Source organism: Polyodon spathula, chromosome 3 (genome assembly GCF_017654505.1).
Source record: "Polyodon spathula isolate WHYD16114869_AA chromosome 3, ASM1765450v1, whole genome shotgun sequence".
In the NCBI taxonomy this organism is placed as follows: domain Eukaryota; kingdom Metazoa; phylum Chordata; class Actinopteri; order Acipenseriformes; family Polyodontidae; genus Polyodon; species Polyodon spathula.
This window is the reverse complement of record NC_054536.1, coordinates 27,192,435-27,216,393: the sequence shown is the minus strand read 5'-3', so window position 1 is coordinate 27,216,393 and position 23,959 is coordinate 27,192,435. Positions and strand designations below refer to the sequence as shown.

The following is a 23,959-nucleotide window of genomic DNA, read 5'->3' as shown; positions in this document are numbered from 1 at the left end:
ACAAGGGATGGTGTTCTTTGGGTGATGTACTGTGTTGGGTTTGCGCGAAACAACGCTTTGCATTTAGGCGAGAAAGTTCAATTTTAGTTTCATCAGACCACAAAACTTTTTACCACAGGCTACAGAATCTCCTGAGTATTTTTTTGCATACTTCAAACGGGATTCAAGGTGGGCTTTCTTCAGTAATGGCTTCCTTCTTGCCACCCTACCATACAGGCCATATTTGTGGAGTGCTTGAGATATTGTTGTCACATGCACACTTTGACCAGTCTTGGCCATAAAAGCCTGTAGCTCTTGCAAAGTTGCCATTGGCCTCTTGGTAGCCTCTCTGATCAGTCTCCTTCTTGCTCGGTCATCCAGTTTGGAGGGACAGCCGGATCTAAGCAGGGTCTTGGTGGTGCCATACACCTACCACTTATTAATAATCCTCTTGATCGTGCACCAAGGGATATTCAAGGCCTTTGATATTTTTTTATACCCATCCCCTGGTCTGTGCCTTTTAACAACTTTGTCCCAGAGTTCTTTTGAAAGCGCCTTGGTGCTCATGGTTGAGTCTTTGCTTTGAAATGCAATACCAAGCAGAGGGAACCTACAAGAACTGCTGAATTTATCCTGAAATCATTTGAATCACTACAATTTAACACAGGTGGAGACCACTTGGTGTGTGATTTTGAAGGTGATTGGTTACACCTGACCTAATTTGGGATTGTTATTACAAGGGGGGTGGACACTTACCCAACCAAGCTATTTCAGTTTTTATTTTTAATTAATTTTCTACAAATTTCTAGAATATTTTTTTCACTTGGAAGTTGTGGGGTAGGATGTGTAGATAAATGAAAAATATATTTATTTTAATTCCAGACTAGAAGGCAACAAAAGGTGAACATTTTGAAAAGGGGGTGTAGACTTTCTATAGGCACTGTGTAATTAATTAAAAATAAATTATATATATATATATATATATATATATATATATATATATATACCTAAGATATATATAGATAAATAATAGCTACAGAGAACAAGGTTACAATACGTTATAAAAGTTAGTATAACACAAACATGTAACACATTTTTTTTTATTATTTTAAAAAACCAAAACATGAACCCCACACAAGTATTCAGTAAAACATTTTTTTTTTAAAAAACAATAAAAAAGTAAAAGCATAGGCTTACAACAAGAGTGAAAAATCAATACATATGAAGCAGAGAGATCATGTGTCTTGGCCGAAATGTTAAAATAGGTTTTTGTAGTAGACAAATTAATCCATTTTACATATGCAGACCAAGTGTAATTTGTTTGATGGCCACTAGGGTCTGGCGAAGCAGAGAATACTAGTCCACTTAACACAAACCACCACAAAATATAGAACAATTGGTGCTCTCATTTAAAAAGGCAGGGGGTGCTCAGTATTTAGGAGTGCTAACAGAGATTTGAAAGGGAGCTTTATGAGCACTAAATTCACAAAAGAAAAAGCATATTCTTTTCTTTTGACTGTTTTGGAAAGTCAGTTTCTGTCACCAGGATTGGCCAATATCAGTCTCCAGAAGTTCGTCAAGAAATTCCACCACTTCCGCCTATAAATTGGGAAAAAACAAAAAAATTTAAATCACAAAACGTTAAAAAAAAGAGAACATGGGGTTACCATTATACTGCATCTCAATGAAACCCACAGAACAGAAGTACAGGTACATTTAATGCTGCCTATGACTTCTTAACCATGGAAAATTACAAGATTCTGCCTCAAGGTACATCATATGACCCCGAGTGACAGCATACCTCATAAAGTGCCTACATCTTGTAGACCAGTTGTGTAGTCAAGGAGAAACACTGGCACACTGAGTGTACCCACTTCTCATTTGGGGAATAAAGTATTTACTCACTGCTACTCTCCTGTGGTGACCAAGTCCTGCCTAGATTAAGGGCTCAGGCTCATTTAATAAAATTGGCAGAATCTCTTCAGATTAACCTTTAACCCACATTTTTGCACAACCACCACAACTGACATGTGTGTGATCTACCGGGCACCTGCACACCCTTAGTGCCTTCCATGTCATTGCCCGGCCTGGTACAATAAAAAGGTTACTTTACCAAAGTAGACCACTGATCTAGAGCACTGCCCAGGCTTACAAAACAAAATATATTGGATTCATTCTAATAAACTACTCAGAATGACTGGAAACATCATACTGTATAAAAGGAAGGGGACAGTCAAATTAAATGTGATGCTTCTTAAATGCAACAAGCATATCAATAAGTTTGTGGAAGCACGGAGAAAAGGTTACAAAAACATTTTGAATTCTGTATTTTAAAAGCCTTCCCAGAGTTTGGCCTGCCAGAGACACAAAACTAGCTAATTTCACCAGGAAAGCTTTAAAACAGCAAGACAGAGTTTCCTCCAGGGATTTACAACTTTATATTGACTGTACTCAAACTCGGAACAAATGAATTGGCCTATTTCGTGTTGGTGAAACAACTCAGCCAGTTTTATTTATTTTGCTTTTTTATGATTTTTTATTTTTTTTATTTAGTGGTTGCCAATTGTTTTTTTTTTTTTTAATTATTATTATTATTATTATTATTATTATTATTATTATTATTATTATTTTCTACCAATTCAGAATATCAAATTCTTATTTAAGCTCGGCTCACTGCTAACTTCCCTGCACTGACTTGGGAGCGGCGAAGACGAACAAACGCTGTCCAGACTCACCATGCAGCCACCTCGGAGCTACAGCGTCGGAGGACAACGCAGCTCCGGCGGCAGCTTATAGGCAAGCCCGCAGGCGCCCGGGCCAAACCACAGGGGTCGCTAGTGCACGGCGAACTGAGGACACCCTTGCTTTCACCAAGAGTGACCAATATTGGGATGTTTGGGAAACTGATCCCAGAGGTAGCACCTGTAATAGAAATATTGGAGGAAGTGAAGCACTATGCTTCTTGTAAACGGCATGGATTTATCTGAATGTTCATTTTTTAATGAATATTGCCTTCTAACATCAAGTGAAGCACTATGCTTCTTGTAAACAGCATGGATTTATCTGAATGTTCATTTTTTTATGAATATAGCCTTCTAACATCAAAATACCACGAGTTAAAAAGTATGTCACCTTTCCAAAACTTTCAAAAATAAAAAATGTGTTTCTTGTACTAAACATATTGCAAGACAGCAAAGTAAACTAAGGAAATTAGACAAACATTTGGAGCAATGCCATTGTTAGGATATCACATGCTCTACTTGAAAGACAACATAGTGGTTTTGCTATTAAACTTTGCCGTAATAAACTTCCAAGTGAACAAGTATTTTGAGAAAGAAAAAAAATCTTGTAGTCCAGACATTTGACACTAAATGTATCAAGTTTCTTTTAGTATTTCTAAACTTACTGGCTGTTTAACAGTTATGGATAAAGTGACTACGAACAAAGTTGCAATAGATAAACCAACAATTGCACTGCAGTTACTACCGTTTATCCTTTAACCTAGGCAAAGGATTTTCAGTGAGCTTTAAAAAAAGTACCGATCTGTGTAGAGGCAAATTAATACATTATCGATTTACACGTGCTGCTCTTAAAGGTCAAAGAAAAATGCTGGTTAAAGTAATAACAAGATACAGATCAGCTAGACAATTAATACAGTAATAAAATAATAAATTAAAAAAGTCTTTTATCATTGGTTCCCCAAATCCTGATAGAGTGCACACAGCAGTGCTAACTAATTTGCCTTGCACTTGTAGGACCCTACTTATCTATTCAAAGTGATAACCTGTAAATTTGCTTTAAATGATAAGATAAGCAACATTACGTTACACTGCACCTAGCTTGTTTCTGTCACAGTGGTTTAAAACACCCTGTGCTGTAACTTAAATTTGTAAGCGTCTCACGCGCTTTTTAAACTCTGAACCAAATCCAGTTATTCACCGATATAATATAATATTTAATATTAAAACATGAACACAGTGCACACAAAACGTAAAGAAATGTTTGCATCATCAGGTCTGGGTTTAGAGTGGGCTTTAACTGGCAAGCGATCAGGATAAACACAAGTACTTTTTTTCCCCAGTGTTACAGCAAGTATTCAGGAGAAGCGGACAAGTGTGGTGAAGAGCAAGAAGGAGCTACACCCGCCTCACTTTCTAGGATGTTTGGTTTCCTAACAATCTCACACTCACAAACAGGGTGTTACGGCAAATCACAGAAAAAATATAGATTTAGCAATTTCATATAGATGCTTGTACGCCCTAACCATCATTTGTAACACAGTTAAACAGAGCAACTATATGATGCTGAGATGGAAAACCTAGGTCCTATTGGAAGTGACTCTGCAGCAGCTATTGTTGAAGCATACTTCCCCCCTAGTCTCTGCAAGTCGCTTTGGATAAAAGCGTCTGCTAAATGACTAATTAATAATATAGTTACCTTAACCAATGTATTTGTCTTTTGGTTCAGATACACTTTGTATCAGTCATCGCATACTGGCATTTTATTTTAAACTGCAACATGGTTTCAATACAGTTCTTTTTGCCTTCTGCCACTGGAGAGCAGCAATGCACACACACACTGGCATGGAAACTTCATCTGTGTGTCTGTCTGAAGTCAATATTTGGTGATTTCCCTCCCTCCTCAGGAGAGGGGTCCTGTGTGTGTGTGGAGAGAGAGAAACACTGGCCTGCTATGCAAGCCAAGCTGAAAACAATACCTTTTAAGGTCATTGCTGACCAAGTTCTATTCCTGTCAGTTTACAGGCACCAGAAGTGGGCCAAGATTCTGAATGTTTACACAAAGTTTTGTGCCAATCTACAAAATAAAAACAAATTCCACTCTCTCAGCTGACACACATGCAGGAGGTGTATGTATGAAAGGATACTGAAAAGGTGCACATCAACACTTTAAACAAACATATATACTGCTGGTTTCACAGAATCGGAGAAGCACTAATCAAGGACCATCATCATTAGAGAGTCCAAGATTGGCGCTTATCAAGGTAAAACCAAACCAAGAGTAGCAGTTTTTTCCAGTGGATTTTTTTTTTTGTTTGTTTGTTTTGTTTTTTGGAGAAGAAGCTTAAATCAAGTCTCCATCATCTCACCTGGGCCAGACTTTATTAATTGTGAGTGAACAAATGACTTGATTTATTTGCATCCATAATTAAATACTGATTTATCAGTCTTGTGTAAGCCACTCGTACTCACATTTCTAAACAGGTCTTAATAAATCAACGTCACTTCACTTGTTCACATTTGGAAATTTGCATTTAAAACACCCCTATATAGCCATTTGTGACAAATAAAGCCATCTGCCACTGCTCTGTTTTCAAAGCGAGTGCCCACACTGCTGTTCTGAAGAATACATTAATTATGGGTTCTGCCTGGCAATTTAGCCACAATATTTGTTAGTTGGCGACGGGCATGAGATATAACCTGTATAGTAATTGAACGGTACTGTTTTCTGTTGACAAAATGACATAAACTCACTCTTGGTGCTTTAATACAGTCGGTGGCACCAGTCATACTGTGGAACCGAGCAATTGACTGAAAACCCATTTTCACTCTAATCTGCAGTTCTTCTCTGTAGGGAAACTGAATGTGCGAGATCAGCCGTTTTGATGTATTACCACATGTGAACTTAGAGAAAACACATTCTAAGTAACCTACACACCTTCTACAACTTACAGTATCATATTAATGTCTGTAATTACCAACTGAATCATGGGAGTCACAAAAACATGGTGGCAACCAAGATGTATATCACACTACTGCCTAAATGTTAATAGCATAATGAAAGTACATATATGGTAAAACACGTCGCAATTTCATCAATACTTGCATCAATAACAAACCTAATGAGAACATTATTATTTTACATATTGCACCAGTTATGGATCTTTAGCCGATTTAACCACTTCAGCTCCAGGATGTACACATGTACGTCAAACGAAAGAGCACTTGCAATGCCATGCCGTTCCTGCGAATGTCAAGGTTTGCTGTCTATTCTATGGTTTGTTTGTTTTTTCCCCCAATCTGATCTCCTTGTACACATGCCCTGATGCATTGTTAGTAATGTGATATGTGTTTTGAAGTCGGGCAGGACAGATCGAAATCATTATGCGACTATTATCCAATTGAGTTCTGTCCAAAAATCCCAATCTGTGAAGACATCGAGACGAGTTGGAGATACCACAGGAAACAATCTACTATTTAAAGCATATACAGTATCCGCCACTAACACCGTACAGGGTTACTTCAGGCAGCTATTTACATCGTACACATAGCGTTTGCCATTCCCACTGAATTCAATAACAAAGGCATTGTTTATTCCGAGTTAAGTAATCCATATATTTCTGGCAAACTCAACTGTTTGGGTCAACAACAACAAACAACAAATGCACTGCCGTAGTAATCATTCCTACTAATCCACCAATCAGCTGTTTTAACCTTGTTACCTTGCCATTCACATACATTTCAATACAAAAGGAAGCACTTTACTGTAGTAAAAGCTTGACAGATCGATCAGTCAGCTGTTTGCACCTCGTTACTGAGCGATTATCCCTGTACTGTACCTTGGCTATTTTAATCCCTGTACACAGTGTTGGGTTTAGTTTGAAAAAACAGCACCAACAGCAACAGCAAGCATGGCTGGAAAGCGAAACGCTACGAGCATCAGCACAAAAATTCAGTGTGTAAATAAAACATCTCTGGTAGATACTGTGCGCTTGCTAAAGCATCATTGGAACTGCCAGTCAGCAAACAATGCAACGTTGCTTCAAAAAAGCTGGGGTTTACTTAGTTGAGGAGGACAGTGCTGATGAAAATACAACCTAAACTGAAACTCTGACAACACCAGCGGGGATGTCAGAGGAAGAATTCTCAGCTGTGTCACCTTAGCAACCAGGACGCTCTGCCTGAAACAGACACCGATGCTGTAAGCATGCGTGCTGCGCTTGTAACACAGTGGTGTGCTATGGAGCAGCATCTGGATAGAGCCAAATTGGGATTTTTTTTTTTTTTTTTTAAAAACACTGAGTTTGCCATCCATACTTGCAAAAAATGATCATCCAGATGCGTATCACAGCCTTTCGCCAGAAACAGTTTGCAGTAATGCAGCCTGCCTGTTCTGTATATTTCTGCACTTGCATTTCTTTTTTGCATGTACTTTTTATTGCATTCATAGGTTTTAATACATCTTTTTTATTAGTGTAATGAGGGTCTTAATATTTAACAGCATGCATCCTTGTTTGTTTTGATTGCTGTACTGGTGATTGGGGGACAGTTTGAGTGTCAGTTTATTGTGTGGGAGTTTATACCGTCCATCACTTACTGCAGGTGAATCACGTTAACACAAACACGCCTGTTCTAAGCGGTGTCGACTCTACATAGTATCTCATTTTATTATTTTTGCAAATTTGCTTGTTTACCTTTGTTTTATATTGGTATTTGATTGCAAAAAAAATATGGCAACGTACATCGATTGGGAGATTGAAGAGTTTTAGCTGTGTTTGGAGGATTACGAAAGCAGTGACAGTACTTGCAGTATCTTCCACAGTGCTGTAACAAAATACTGTAAAGCCAAGAATATTTGGCGAATCATACCTATAAAACCTATTTTGCTCCAGAAATGTTGGCGACCTGTTGCAAAATATGAAGTACGTATTGTTAGCGGAAATTGATTTTGTGCCAAAAATGTTTTTGTTTTTTTTCATACTTGAAAAACAATAACAAGCTTGCAAATATTTATGGCTTTACAGTACTTAAAGTACAGCACTGGATATATGGTTCACCCTGCAAGTGGGAAGTATCAACAATGCATCGCTGGATAAAAACAGCATCTTTGAACAGGAAAGATAGTGAAAATGAAGCAAGTGGCATGGAGTACAGAGGTGGCTCGTCAGCGAGGCATGGCCTCACCACGAATTTCCAATAGCTAAAAAAAAAAAAAAAAAAAAAAAAGCATTTTTTTTTATTTAATTGCAAAATAGACACATTTAAGCATATTAAATACATTTAAGTCCACAGACGTGTTAGTGATAGTATTTAAAAGTCGCAACTTGTTTTCACCTGTGAAAGTGCAATGACAGAAAGCTTCCTCACTGCTGCATGATGCACAAACCTTGAGCATCTCATAAAAGCTGCTTGTTACCATGGCAATTCACCATGCTGGGAAGTCCCTTTCTAAAGGCGTTGCTATGGTAACCACAGCTTGGCGAAATGTGTAGGTGGAATTTTCAAAGCGGGATTATGGCACAAAAAGTCACCCAATAGATAGGCAGTCTCAGTCTCAGCAAAGATCTTCTATATACACAAGATAGTCAACTCCCCCTTTTTTTTCCCATCCCCGCCAATTCGGTGCATCACGGGAATCCAAAAAGTTCTGGTGGCGACTTATCCTATTTCTACAATGTAAAGTCTGCTTCATTTCCTATTCAAAGCTTTGTTTTGAAAACAATTCAATTTTATTTAGCAAGATTCACCTAGATTTATTTGGAGACACCCATCCTTGGCACATACGTGTTATTTCTACGTTCCACGTTTTCACCTAGCCTGACAAGAACTCTTTATCGCCGAAATGCTGTCAGAGATTGCCAGCTCTCATGAATATTCATGAACAGACAAGATAGTGGCGTGGTTTTATCTTTCGCTTCATTATCAGGGATGACATAGCCAGCGACCAAGAGTGAACGAGATTGCCGGCAACTCAATTTAACTTTTTCATAGCGGGTTAATTAGGTCTATTTATTAGGTTAATTAGGTATATTTTAAATTGATTATTATCATTATTAACATTATTTCAATCACTACAACTAGGCTTAGGCCTACTATTAATTAGACTTTATGATCCATTGTTAATGCCTTAATGATTTAAAATAGTGTCTTATTTAAAAAAAAAAAAAAAAAAAAAAACACATTGTATCTCCATGTATATTAATAACACTGTTTCATTTTAAAAAGTTCCAAGTTATTAAAAAAATTGTGATGAACCAGGGCGGAACAGTCAGAGGTCGGAGCCTGGTGGATTGCCAAAAAGGTACAGACAGACACAAGGCATTATCTGCATCCATGGCTGCTCCATGGCCATGTGCATTATGATCAGTTTAGATTAAATTCAACAAGTATTTCAACAAAACAGTCGCTACTGTAAAGCATGGATTTTAAATTGCTTATTCTCTTATACAGTATATAAAATATATGAATAAAGCAAAATAAGAACAGTTCACCTATTCATAATTACATTTCTGCTATTACATGATACAATATAAAAATAAAAATATTACATGGCATGTGGACTTCTCTCGTGACCTTGCTGAAAATCCCCTTTGTTAAAGCCACACACAACATCACTTACTTATTATTCTCTTAAACTTTATATTTGATCTATGGATATAAATGTAGAATTAAATCCAATTTTTAAAAATAATATTTCTTCCCATTCAAATCAAACATTACTACAATCTACCCGATATCAAAGATATGGAATCTTGATCACTGGCTATCCCAACCCCTTGAGAGCCAAACCACGGCTCCATCTTGTCTGCTCATGAATATTCATGAGAGCCGGCAATTTCGGACAGCACTTCACCAATAAAGAACTCTTGTCAGGCCAAGTGAAAACACTGATTACAGAAATAATAACACATATGTGTTGAGGAGCGGTGTCTCTGAACACATCCACATGAATCTTGCTAAAAAACTGTATCGTTTCCAAAAGAGAAAGCTTTGAATAGAAAATGAAGTAGACTTTACATTAGATATGATAAAAGTCGCCACCAAACTCTTTGGATTCCCATGATGTACCTCATCGGGCAAGGATGGGGAAAAAATGGGGGAGTTTACTATCTGGTGTATATAGAGCAGGGGTCTCAACCCTGGTCCTGGAGAGCGCCTATCCAGAAGGTCTTATAGGTGTCTACATCATCAGTGGCTAAAGATCTAGAACAACTGTTAATCTTGACTAATTAAGCCAATAATTGGTTCAATTAAGTAACTGAGATATTGGTTGAAATGAAAACCAGCAGCCACAGTAGCTCTCCAGGACCAGGGTTGGAGACCCCTGATATAGAAGATCTTTGCTGAGACTGAGACTGTCCATCTATTAGGCGACTTTGCGCCATATTCCCACTTTGAAAATTCTACAAATTTCACCAACATGCAGCCACTCCTTCCCGTCTACCAGCAGTGCAAGGTGATGGACGCATGTGCTGTTCCCCCAATCAACAGCTTGTCCTGTGACCTCTAACGTATTTCAGTGATTTTGCGCTCTATCCAACTCATAATTTTGTGAGTCGTATTCGTAACTTTTTGATTTGTACCTGTAATTACAAGTACAAATTATTTTTATGCATACAAATATTTCTGACAGTGATCTCCCTCCATAAACAGAGCTTTCATGTGACAGCTCTTTAAAGCTAAAACTCCAACCAGACATTCAGGCTGTGACATTGCTGAAACAGCACCAGCCATCTCATATTAGTTAAGTTAATCAATTTGCCGTATGGAATCGTTATCAATTGCCACACAACACTGGAAAGCAAAATTAATAGAATGTCCTTGCATAGCGGCTGTGCGTCACTATGATAGTTCTGTAGTACATGGTGGTCCGCAAAATTTTGGGAGGTTCAGAAGGGGTCTCCTGTTTTAAGGCTTTGTTACACTCCCTCCCACACAAGGTAAGCAGAGACCACAAAAAAGTACAGGGTCTGCTGTGAAAAACAAACCTGAAAGGATAGCAATCCCGGGGTTCTGCTGCCTTGATTAACAGCACAGAGTGATTCGCTAACCCTACAAAAAAATATATAACAACATTTCACAATATATCAGGGATTTTTGTTCATAAAAATTACATATGTATGTTCTACCATTTACAAAAAAAAAAAAAAAAGATGTTTAATTCCTTTTATATTGTGTGGGTAATTTTATACATAAACTTGAATATTTCTGTTATTAATTTTCCACTATAGCCCTCATCTCCAGTCCAGTCCATATATATATATATATATATATATATATATATATATATATATATATATATATATATATATATATATATATATATATAGTTTGTGTTTGTTGTTCATACAAAAGTAAAATGTAAAAAAAGATAAAACTTGTGTTTTGCTTTATTTAATAGGACTATCTAATACACTGAAGCCTAAAGCCTTTATGGTTAATAAAAACACTATAAATATATTGACTCCCTTTATACCAATTTCAGGGGTAAAAATACCAATTACAATAATTTCAAAATCTGGTACCTGGAGTGTACATTCATTTTTGAAATCTGGAGTTTGGTTAATAAGGAGTTTGATCTTATCTTGTAGGACCATCATTCTAAACCACATAATTTGTTGGAATGTTTGGAAGGGAATACTTGTGCACACACAAAGGATAAATATAGGTGTTGGTTCAATGTAGCTCGAACTATATAAAGGAGATCAACAATATGACCTTGCTGGGAATTCTTGGAAACTAGTTGTACACTTCCTTTCACACTGGGCCCTTTGTACTGCAGTATCCTGCTCTGCTCTAAACTTGTATGGGGTGCCACCTTGTGGTTAGCCATGATATAACATGAACATTATTATTAATTATTATTATTATTAATTAGTCACTTAGCAGATGCTTTTATCCAACGTGATTTACAAAGACTAGGTGGTGAACTATGCATCACAACTACTGCTGCTGAGGAGTCACTTACAGCAGGACCTCGGCTGTAAGTCTTAACAGAGCACAAGGAGGTTAAGCGACTTGCTCAGGGTCAAGATGAGTCACTGGCTGAGCTGGGAACCTCCTGGTAACAAGCCCCCCCCCCTTTTTTTTTTTATATAAATTTAGTCGTCGCCAATTATTTTTTATTATTTTCTCCCCAATTTAGTAATGTCCAATTATTTTTGGGCTCAGCTCACCGCTACCACCCCTGCGCTGACGTGGGAGGGGCGAAGACAAACACCCGCTGTCCTCCGAAGTGTGTGCTGTCAGCCGCCCGTATCTTTACACACTGCAGACTACAGCATTGGAGGACAACGCAGCTCTGGGCAGCTTACAGGCAAGCCCACAGGTGCCCGGCCAGACCACAGGGGTCGCTAGTGCGCGGTGAGCCGAGGACACCCTGGCCTCCCTCCCTCTACTGCAACAACAACTTAGAGTTACCTTTGCATACTTACAACTTAGATCAGTCGTTTTCAACCTTTGTTTAAAACTGTACCCCTTCTGTCTGGAGGCTTCAGCTCAAGCACCATTTTACAATTGTCGCTCTACTGAATGGTACCACTGTTACAATAAAAGGCAAAATAATTGGATTAACCAATACAATTTTCCCTCATTATTTAATATATAAATTAAGTCACAATAGTTTGAGACTGACAAACTGTTGGCCTAGGACACCAATAACTAATTCTTAAAACATAATTACAAGTTTTTAGAATGGATGCACAGAATCAAAATGAGAGCTTTGTGAATTTCTTGAAACACAAGTAGGTATTTTAAGATATGTCACGATTAAACCATTCTTATTAAAAGCAGCAGCAATTACATTTTCTCCAGTTACTAAATATTTAAATACTTACCTAAAAAAAAACATAAAAGCTAAATTGTAGAATATTTAAATTTGTAAGTCCACCTTTTATATTCTATTTTCACCATGAGTGATTAATCAAACAAAATAAATACACGTGAAAATGTCCCCTTTTGTACTGTACAGACTAGTGATCTTTAGCAGAAGTATTTCTGATCTTTGATGCAGTTGGTGTCTTTCGTTGAAGACACTATAAAGAAATTGTGCCACTCTATGCAGTGTGTTCAATAATTTACCATTAAGGCAAACATTTTCTGTATTAACTTAAGTGATAAAATATGTTTACTTACACTATTCTTTCAGAAATGGGAATTTTTACGAGATCTACAAATCACATGGCCATGGGTACATTTCTATACTAACCTTTGAGCTGCTAAACAAATGAAATATTTATTCACAAGTCGTTTAGAGATAATATATAACACTGTTAAATATCAAGTTCTTTTACTTTCATTTTTATGAAAAAGATACTAAAAATACAGATTACAATCTATGAGGTTGTTCTCTTTGTTGGGCACTAAATATGAATTCACCCTTAAGGGGGTAGCATTATTACTAGTTATGAAGTAACCTAATTTCAATGCAGCCCACCTGCATATCTTGCACAGAGAGCCCCAGAGGAACGTGCGTCTCAACAGCATCATCATAATAAACTCTGTACTGTGTACATGAAGGTGAGTGGTGACTGTTTTCAGCCACACTTACTGCAGCACCAAAGATAGTGGTGTTCATGGATTGGAGTTCAAAACCCAGTTTTCAGTTTTTACTTTCTTAGGAAATAATACATTTACATTTATAAAATTAACAATTAAAAGCATTACTCATGTATCCTTAAATTAGATTTGGTGTAAAACAGTGACAATTGTCTACTTACCCCATTTGATTGACTGTATAAGACACAAATTGCAAAACAAAAGTGTATATACAGTCAACCTTGGTTAAATTGATGGGCGTATAACTCGACACCTTCTCTTAATTCGACACAGTCTTGGTCCTGGATTTTCTCCATATAAAATATATGCATCCTGCCTCTCCATTTTTTTATTCAACACCATGCTTTACTCGTAACTCGACACTTATTACCGGTACTGCAGGGATAAAAACTATTAAAAAGACTAGTGGATAACTCAGCACTGTTGCTTCACATGACTGAACTCTGACTGGAAATGGATCATTCATTCATTCATTCGCAATTACCGCAAGTGCAGCTAGTTACATTATTAGTTCACAATGAGTGAGAAGTGAAAAATTCATTTTATAGGCTTTAAAGCTCAGGCTACTTGGGACAGCAAGCTTGTCAGCAGAACTTTCAAAGCCTGTGTTTTTACATGCAAAACAATCGACAATGCTGTGTGAAACCAAGTTGTTTATTATTGTTTTTGCTCAATGAGTTAATTATGTATAATGTATATTTGTTAACTTTTGCTGTTTAATCCATCATATTAGACAGTACAAGCCAGTAACTAAAAGTATAGTCAACAGTTTGTGGTTGGATTGTTTTTGTGAAAATAACGCTGTAGTTATTTTATTAATTCTTATTTCAATCAAACTATAGAAGTTGTACCGAGTTTGTACAATACTGTAATTGATTAATTCACAGAAGTTCTTTCAACCGTTTTCATAGGGACATTTAACTCAAAATAAAGTTGTAAATACTGTAATCATGCAAGTTCTGTTACTTATATGCATGTTTAATGCCATGGCTCATGTGCTTCATGTGGTTCATGCGGGGCCCCCCGCCCCTGATAATACTATTCTCTAGTTGTTGTAACACACGCCAAATTAGTTCTATGTGGTATTTTTAACTGATATATTTCCTATATCCTCTAGGAGGTAAAGTGCTGCTGGGATACAACGCGGAAAAAACTAAAACCACACCTGTATAGGTTTTTCAGTGTGCAGAAAAAAAGGTCTGATTTTAAAACTAGCTAACATTGCCGGAAAGATGCCTACAACAATATGCTTTTCTACAAAGTATTATGAAGACTCCCCAACAGTAAAACTTACCTCATCATCAGGCAGCAAATGTTGGGACGCAAACTCAAGAATATTCAGCTGTATTGTGGTCTCGTTAAAATATCGTACTGCCTCCTGAAAAGAAAACAGAAAAAATGAAAATGTCGCACACACTCACACGAGTTGAAAAGTTACAGAAAATAAATACATAAATGGGATGTCTCCCTCATAATGGGATAAACAGTCTCTCTTGTTGCAGATTATTCTATATCTTTTAATATTGCATTTCATTAGGCTGTATCTTTGAAGTGTTCCTGTAGCACAAGGATACATGGATTATATTAAAACGAAAACAAAACACATCTGGATGTGCACAGGAACCTTTAAAATAATGGACATGCCGACACTGTTATTGCGAGGGGCATGACAGCTTTGGTTACATTTGGGTCTGCATGTGACAAAATACATTGAGTGTCATGTTCTGAACTCAAAAGGGTGTCGCGTTTAGTCCCTGGACAGGCTCTATTCTGGCGTAGTTTAGAAATGCATGTTCTCTGTGAATTGTCCCGCCAGGTTCACCAACGTCCCCCCAGATAGTTCCCACAGGAACATACTGTATTGCCACAGACCTCTCATGTCTTTTACGACCTGTTCTGGGTCCTTTACCATTGGGCAAAAAGTTACCATGGTCCTTCCTATATGTTGGTTTGAAGGGACACTGAAATAGTGGTTAGTCCAAATGCTTATATTGTATTGAACTGACATGCATCCACATTCTCTTGGAAGAAAAATAGATTTCTGTTAACAGTTCAGTGCATGTCAACCTTGGCGTGTTAGGAAAATGTGTGAGATGTAAACCCATGATAGATTGTAGTTTGTTATAAAGCCATTGTATCCTACACACCCACCACTAAAGAATCTCATACACCAAAACTCTACACTTACAAGTCTTGGCAGGAAGTCTTCATCTGTGAGATGCCATTTCTCCTTGTGGTACTGATAATAGACCATGTTTTGTTTCATCACTTCATCACTGGGGTCGAACAGCAAGTAGCTCGCTACGCAGGGCACTGCATGTTTCAGGTCATTTACTGGAAAGAAGCACAGTTTTTTTTTTTTTTTTTTTTTTTTTTTTTGTTAAAATTGTAAAAGGTGAAGTAACATGCTGAAAGTGAGGCCCTGGCTCCAGCTGCTTAATTATGAATAAGATGAGTTGGTCCATGTAATAACAAACTCATAATTGATACAAAATGTCTTTTTTTGTTTTGCAGTATTCAAGTGACCCTTGACCTTCCTACTGACCACTTGCAGCCTTCAAATTCCACTGCAAATAACTATTAGCAACATGGAAGAGTTACTGTAATTATCTCTCTGTCAAAATCCACACACAGGCTTTGTTAAAAAATAAACACACTCACAAAGTTGCTGAACCCTATATGTTGAGCTTTGACCTTCTGGCTGACCCTCACACTCTTAATTTAGTTTATTTACAGTCTCTTAGAAAGTGATATTGAGCTATCAAAATATATTTTTGGAGCAGTACGACTGAGTCAGATTTTTTTTTTTAATTTTTTTTTTTTGCAAGCTGCACCCAGGAACTTGTGAGCAGATGTCAGTGAGCTAGTGATCTCTGGAGGACAAATGCTAGCCCTACATGCGTCCACTCTGTGCTCACTAGGTGCCTGGCCAGCATGGTTTGCTGCCTCCCTAACCCATAGGAGCACCAGAGCCAATGTGACGCTGCCTTCGGAAACCCCCAGCGACGACCGGCCACTTCAGACAGCCAGGACATGAACCTGCGCTGTATGACTCACCCTGCACACCACACAGCTGTGCTTTTACCAGGTAAGCCACTCGGGGACCCCCTGTCTCCATGAACTTCTAATATAGAGACACCTCATACACTCAACTTGACTCTAAGAATACAATGTCCTATTGTTACGACGCCACTACTTTCAAACTAGCATCAATTAACAGCGATTCCCCTTGGGGTCAATCTCCATAGATTAATGACAGACGTTTCCAACAATGGAGCATAATAATAAAAGCCATATAATTAGCATTAGAAATCACGTATGGGAAATCAACCAAATCGCTGTTAAAAATTGGTCACTTTGAGCAGCCAGACTCGATCAGCTTTTGCGGTCCTCTGATCTTAACTGCACAAGATCTCTAATAACAATAAAAGCACACCTACACACAAAGTATTAATTTATAAAATGTGTATTGATAGATGCCCATTATTAAAATGATCATATACTCACATTTGTAATAGGCAAACTGCAGGTAATGATACATGGTTGCCACAAACTTTTCTACAACAAAGCCACCAACTACTGGAGTAAGGTCACTCTCACACTTCACTTTACAATTCAGAACCTCAATGAAATGGTCTGCAAAAAGAAAGAGCAAATTCAATTAGATTTCAAAAGAGAAAAAAAATACATGGTAAATAATAATAATAATAATTGGCATTCATGTGTCAATCTAGCAAGGGTTTAATAACCATGTACCCTATATGTATATAGCGAAGTCCCCAACATTTTTATCTGTGGAGATACATTGAAATAACAAAACTGACAAAACAAAACTGTCGTTCTCCCAGCTTCCATTGTTCTGGTACCAAGTCTCGTCTGTGTGTCCAAAAAGTTCAATCATTACTGCTAGAAATATGGATATAGTTGTTTTAATAATCACGTGTGCAGGAATTACATCAATGTTTGCATGTGCACTACGCTATCAGAATACGTTTTCATGGCACACATTCTGTTTTCAGAACACCACTGGAATACTCTAGGTAGCGTTTTCTGAAAACAGTACGAGGGTCAGTCTTGAAGTCCGGACTTAAAGTATGTGCTGCAGTAAGAATACCTCTGTTAAGAAAGGGGAACAACACTGAAAAGGCTCAAATTTTGTGTGTGTGTGTATATATATATATATATATATATATATATATATATATATATATATATATATATATATATATATATTATAGTATGGCAGTTGGCTCTTTGAGCTAATATATATATATATATATATATATATATATATATATATATATATATATATATATATATATATATATATATATATATATACATATATATATATATACACACACACACACACACACACACACACATATACTAACACCTATTTATTCTTGATAATTTTACTTTTTATCCCTCATTTCAAACTGGTAAATTCCTGTTGTGCAGATTTCACCTAATTTTAATAGTTTTGTATGTGTATGTGGAAAAACCTAAAACATACTGCACTCTTGGTGAAGAATGTGGTGTTTCAACAAGGTAATTCATGGCAAACCTGCTATGGAAGGGTAGAAGTCTTTGAACTCCTTGATTTCCCTGGACCCCTCGCAGGCAGCCAGACACTCGTCAAAGGCTTTGAAGAAGCTGGGCAGGGCAAGCTCCATGTCCGAGACAGAGGTGCGGAAATTATCCCCGTTATACGCCCGCACTGCCCGGATAAACTGCGCCTAGAAAGAGTGAAGACAGTAATCAACACAGCGCCTAGAAAGAGTGAAGACAGTAATCAACACAGCGCCTAGAAAGAGTGAAGACAGTAATCAACACAGCGCCTTGAAAGAGTATAGACAGTAATCACCACAGTGCCTAGAAAGAGTGAAGACAGTAATCAACAAAGCGCCTAGACAGCGTGAAGACAGTAATCAACAAAGCACCTAGAAAGAGTGAAGACAGTAATCAACACAGCAAACAGAAAGGGTGAAGACAGTAATCAACACAGCGCCTTGAAAGAGTGAAGACAGTAATCAACACAGAGCCTTGAAAGAGTATAGACAGTAATCACCACAGCGCCTAGAAAGCGTATAGACAGTAATCAACACAGCAAACACAAAGAGTGAAGACAGTAATCAATACAGCGCCTAGAAAGAGTGAAGACAGTAATCAACAAAGCGCCTAGACAGAGAAGACAGTAATCAACACAGCAAACAGAAAGGGTGAAGGCAGTAATCAACACAGCGCCTAGAAAGAGTGAAGACAGTAATCAACACAGTGAACAGAAAGGGTGAAGACAGTAATCAACACAGCAAACAGAAAGCGTGAAGACAGGAATCAACACAACAAACAGAAAGGGTGAAGACAGTAATCAACACAGCAGCTAAAAAGCACAGGGTACAGAATCCACACATTACAGCTATGCCAGTCTATTATTGTTCTCAGGGGTTTAATGAATGTTCCGATACAGGTTTATCCTAATTGTGTTCACCAGTGTTTAAAATGTTCTGAAACGAAATGTGAAGGAAATCATTAGTAAACTCAACACGCAACCTTTCATTCCATTTGGAAATTGTAAAAAGTTAATTTCCAGAAATGCCTTAAAGTCTTGCTCACTGGCAGTGAAGGTTTTTGCACCAAGTTGCCAAGTTGCTTTGACTTTGTGTGAAAGAAATACAACTGGTAATGTTGTGTAACCAGTAAACCATTTGGGCACAGTTTTTAGGTCCTTAAATTATTTTTTACTTGTTTTAATTTTCCTTTCATATAAAAACAACCTTTTTTTCAGCAGGAGTTGCAACTTGTAGTAATATCTGATGCTGTTTGACAAAAACAATACACCCAGGTGTTGATTTAACACATGCAAAGAACGCATATCACTGCTGGAGTTCAGCCTGCTTTCTGCACACATTATACCGCTACACACTTATTTGCAAGTCTCAGCCATTCTGTTTCAACAATAACAATGGAGATGAACTTATTATAGAAGCGTGCTGTAATATGACATTTCAGAAAGGAAGCATGCAGATGCTACATTTACTAGTTTGCTAATGCTCCACATTAATCCTTTCCAAATAAAAGCACTCTAATCAGAATCAGAAAGCACCAGAGAGTGAAGCGCAAAGAACAATAGCCAGGTGGATAATCACAACACAATACTGCCATTCCCCAGCCCTGTATGCCAAGCACTGCTCACTTGCCTCGTAGGCCTTGGTCTCCAGATCTCTGAGGTGCTCCTCAACCCCAGGTAAACTCTTGTAATAAGCCATGTTCCTCTTCATCATTTCATCCTCAGGGTGCTTCAGGAGGAAGGTGTGAGCTGCAGAAACAGCTTTGGCAATGTTGTCAGACTAAAATAAAAGGAACAAAACAAACTGTAGATCTACTTTTGCTAGCATTCCCAACAATAATGCAAAACTGTTGGTGCATACTGTAAAACAAAACATATTTTTGCTATAGCCTATGATCCTTTATTGCTGCATTTATAAAGATGCAAATAACCAAAGAAACACTATGGGCCTTGGGACAAAATAAATCTAAATGATGTTCCTTACTGCCTTACTGTCAATAAATAACAAATTATATTTAAAAAATTGAACAGTGCCATTTCGCTATAGGGGATCTATAATCTTGATTTAATGCAGGCACGACCATATAAAATAAGGAATATTAATATATTGTGACGTGAATAGCCTGCCTATTCATAAAGAGCCCTGATCGGTATCCCAAAGTTTCTGCGTGCTATACGGTTTGCCCACTAGAGACAGTAAACTGTACGTGGCACAAAAGAACCACTCATCGCCTAATAATTGATGAAAAACAAAACATGCATTCCCAGTGTAACAGTAATCAAAGCATACAACGCTAAAACTATATGATTAGGACGTATATGCTTTAACCTCACAGAAGAGATTTAAAAAGCAATACTAAAATCCAAATTTGCGGAATTGCGAACACAAACAGACATGTAGTTATATTGGTACTCTTAAAAAATATATAAATAAATATATTACCGGTTATGAATATATAACACATTGGCTTTACTTTTTTGCATTTACCTTAAAGTACGCAAACTGGAGGAATTTGTAAGGCTCTCGTCTCTCGAATTCGTCCACTGTATCTCTGCTTGGCATAGACTGTCGGAAAGCCGGCAGACCCTGTTTGCATCTCTTCAAACACTGGTTCCGTTTCATGATGTTCCCGAATACCTGCAGTTCGGCAAAATCTGCAAACTTCGCCTCATTGTCCATCCGAACGGTACTACAGTTGAAATTGCAAAACGCCTCGCTGTCCTTCAGCAAACGGTACAGCCTCAAACTAATTTCTATGTAATCCACGCTCTCTTTCCAGTTCTCACCGGTGTATTGGTCCAAAGCATATTTGTAAGCGGAGTCCAGTGGCATAAGTTCCTGACTAGGGAAACTTCTAAAACTGTAGTTCTCATACTGCGCGTTTACGGTGAACGCAAAAGTAAATAAAATAAGCGTACAAATTAGTAATGGATGCACTGCCATTGCAGCAACTCTACCTTGCTCCCAAGTCTGCACAGGGCTCCACCACTACGTAGGTAAGAATGTTAGTCCTGGCCTGGGTTCGTTTTTGGTCCAGGAGCATGGGGGGAAGGGGGGGATTGGTGTCCCCAGTGTTCAAGATGGGTTAACTTTGCATTGAAGAGCCTTCTGCGATTGGATTCGCAGGGACGGATGAAGTCCTGGATGTTTGGTTGCACAGAATACGGTTGCCAGTAGTAAGCGATAAAGTCTGTGCTTTGGAGTTAGGATACGTCATGCATGCGTGAAAAAAAAAAAAAAAAAACTTGTTCTGGAAAGATGCAATAGAAATCATACCATCCATCTTATTTTTAATGTGTAAGGCTGCTGGAGTAATTCTGAAATTTCACTGGACATTCATTACATGGAAATTTTGGCGACTTTCGCTCATGAACTATTGCAATAATGTTTTCAAATTGAAATTTAAGGAACAAAAGCTCACTTTTGTGTTTGTTTTATCAACCCTCCTGTAACAATTAAAGCTAAACTACCTTAAATTATTTCGCAACATTTTATGTTTAAAGTGAAATATGTTGTAATAAGTTGTATGTTTACCTGTTGTATACAAAGAACCTTGTCAGCAAGACAAGTGACTAAGCCAATGAGAACGCTGTATGACGTGCTAGACAATCAATGATAGAAGGAGAAATGTTTTTGCCAGAGAAACTATATGCAATTAGTACTCTAAAAAGCACACAACATCAAATAATTGTCTTCCAAATGTGTGTGTGTGTGTGTGTGTGTGTGTGTGTGTGTGTGTGTGTATATATATATATATATATATATATATATAGAGATATATATATATATATATATTATATATCGGAAGATATATATATATATAATTGTTTTAACAAAAGAGAGTTAACAATAAGAGTTTAGACATGATATGAAGCCTTCTTTATCCCCTTATACATAAACACAAATATGGGACACAGACAATAGTGTAACTATCTATGTTTCTGTATACTTTTGTTCTGTAGTTTATACATTGTTGCAATAAAGCTGATTTCTAGGTATGCCAAAGCCCATTACATTTTTACTAGATAACAGTTCATCCAATTGTGAACTGCTTATTAGTCAGATATAAGAATTCATAGTTCATGTTAATAGCAGTTGGAATCTGTTCATTTCAATATGTGTAGAATTTTTCATAAATTAATGTTTAGCTTTATTCACTTGATATGATATGATAAAGCAGCCAAAGTAAAACTTAATACCCAGCATCAAGTCACAAAAGTGACCAAATCCCTACAATTTGCCTATCAGATTGCATGCCGTTTCTCTGGATCATGTGACTCCATGTGCACTAAGACAGCATGGAACAGTTCAGCCTTTTCAGCTCACACCGCAATGCATTCTGTTACATTTTACTTGTCTCAGGTACCTTTATGTTTTAATATGTTAACGTTTTAAAATTCCACTGTTAGTGGTCTACTCTGTTAAAAAAAACCCTAAAACAAACAAAAAAAACACCTGGTACTAATTTTGACCCATGCAGTTAGTGTAAAGAGCTAGACAGTATACAGTGATTAGAATGTTAGTGGCACGCCAGTGTTTAGCGGTAGGCCTTATCCCATGGAATTCCTTACCTCTGGAACTTCCTCTGAGGTGTGTCTATCTAGTGTCTACAAGTTGTGGCCTGTGCTCTCCTGCTTTACAAACTGCCATCTGGCCCTTTTACAATGTAGATGAGTTCATACATAGCTGGGAGGCAATGCACTCTGCTCATTGTTTTCCTTAAACACAACATTTTTTTTTTTTGGTTTACAGAACCTGCTTAGATTTTGAAGAGACACTGGGGTTCAGACAATTGATTTAAATAGTGGGGGGCTCTAAACACAGCAATAATTTAAATCATTCAAATACTAACCTTCAGAACTTCTTCATACTCAAAGATAGAAACATATACATTTAGATTGATTAAATAGGCCCCACTGTTTGAATTCGAATGGAAGCTAAAGGAGATCACTTTTAGAAGTTATATACTGTGAGAAACCTCTGTTCCTTAGTTCAGGACAAACCCACACATGAATAGTTAATATGCAATAATAGGATTTCTTTCTTTCTTTCATTTTCTGGTTAGGGACAGGTTTACAGATCTATAGCCTGCAGTGCTGAATTCTCGGCATTTGCTATTTGGCATGTATGTTAAGACAGTTCTTCCTACATACAAGTCCTGACATAACCCTGCCCGTACCTGCTCATCAGATCTATCCAAATATCCTTGACTCAAACCTAGGGTGACGTAATTCTACCAGCTACAGAAGCAACAGTGTATTGATATGTCATATAATCAAACAAAGTGTCATTTAAGCAGCTTGTTGAGGAAACCACTTGAAACTTTCAGCCATATCTAGGTAAATGTTCTTGTAAGTTGCCTCATGTTGCATCACCATTAAGCTCAGTTGCCAAATTCCCGTTCAAAACTTTCATGCCTTGGGGGGGGGGGGGGGGGGGCTTTTCCTGATAAGCAAGCTGGCTTCTATGCATCTTTTTTTTGCTTGTTTTATGTAGTTCATAGCAGATTTGGTTTGTAAAAAAAAAAAAAAAAACAACAGAACACGCATTTTTACTTTACAGCTATATTTAAAGGTATTTCCATTGTTTATTCTTGTTCTTACATATTATTATTATTAATAATAATAATAATCATCATCATCATTCTACTGGATCATTCAGACATTATTCAAAATCAGGAATATACAAATATCTTCTTAGAAAACAATTCCCATTCAAAGATTCCAGAGGCTTCATCGATGACCTCAAAACTTTCCTCATATCAGGGACATAACTATCATTTTGTTATCATTGCTACAGTGACCTTATTCCTCTCTATTACCAAAATGTTAAATCATTCACCATATCCATTTTCTTTGTTTGCGTACGTTATTTATTTTTCTTTTTAAAAAAATAAATAAAACGTATACAAAAGTGTTTAAAAACAAAAACAAAAAAAAGTCCTCTATCTTCTTGCTTCATCCAAACCATAGTAAAAACTGTTAATAATTATAATAAAAAACATATTTTGGACTAAACACATTGCCACGTAGGATGGCTGCCCCTTTGAAGTGTTAAAGGGGTCCTTCAGCGGCGTTCATTTGAATTCAATTTGCAAAACTTTAGTTGCAACAT

At 37.3% G+C, this 23,959-nt stretch overlaps 1 protein-coding gene across 1 annotated transcript; it reads right to left on the bottom strand.

The window, feature by feature from the left end:
- Positions 1-1,151: 1,151 nt before the first annotated feature.
- Positions 1,152-21,124, bottom strand: LOC121312931 (cartilage-associated protein-like). Its single transcript, XM_041244861.1, has 7 exons — positions 20,333-21,124; positions 19,475-19,624; positions 17,842-18,013; positions 16,782-16,910; positions 15,463-15,608; positions 14,569-14,652; positions 1,152-1,578 (listed from the first exon to the last, which is right to left on the bottom strand). The coding sequence occupies exons 1-7, from the start codon at positions 20,786-20,788 to the stop codon at positions 1,519-1,521; spliced, it is 1,197 nt and encodes a 398-aa protein (XP_041100795.1). The 5' UTR covers positions 20,789-21,124; the 3' UTR covers positions 1,152-1,518.
- Between the last annotated feature and the right edge of the window lie 2,835 nt (positions 21,125-23,959).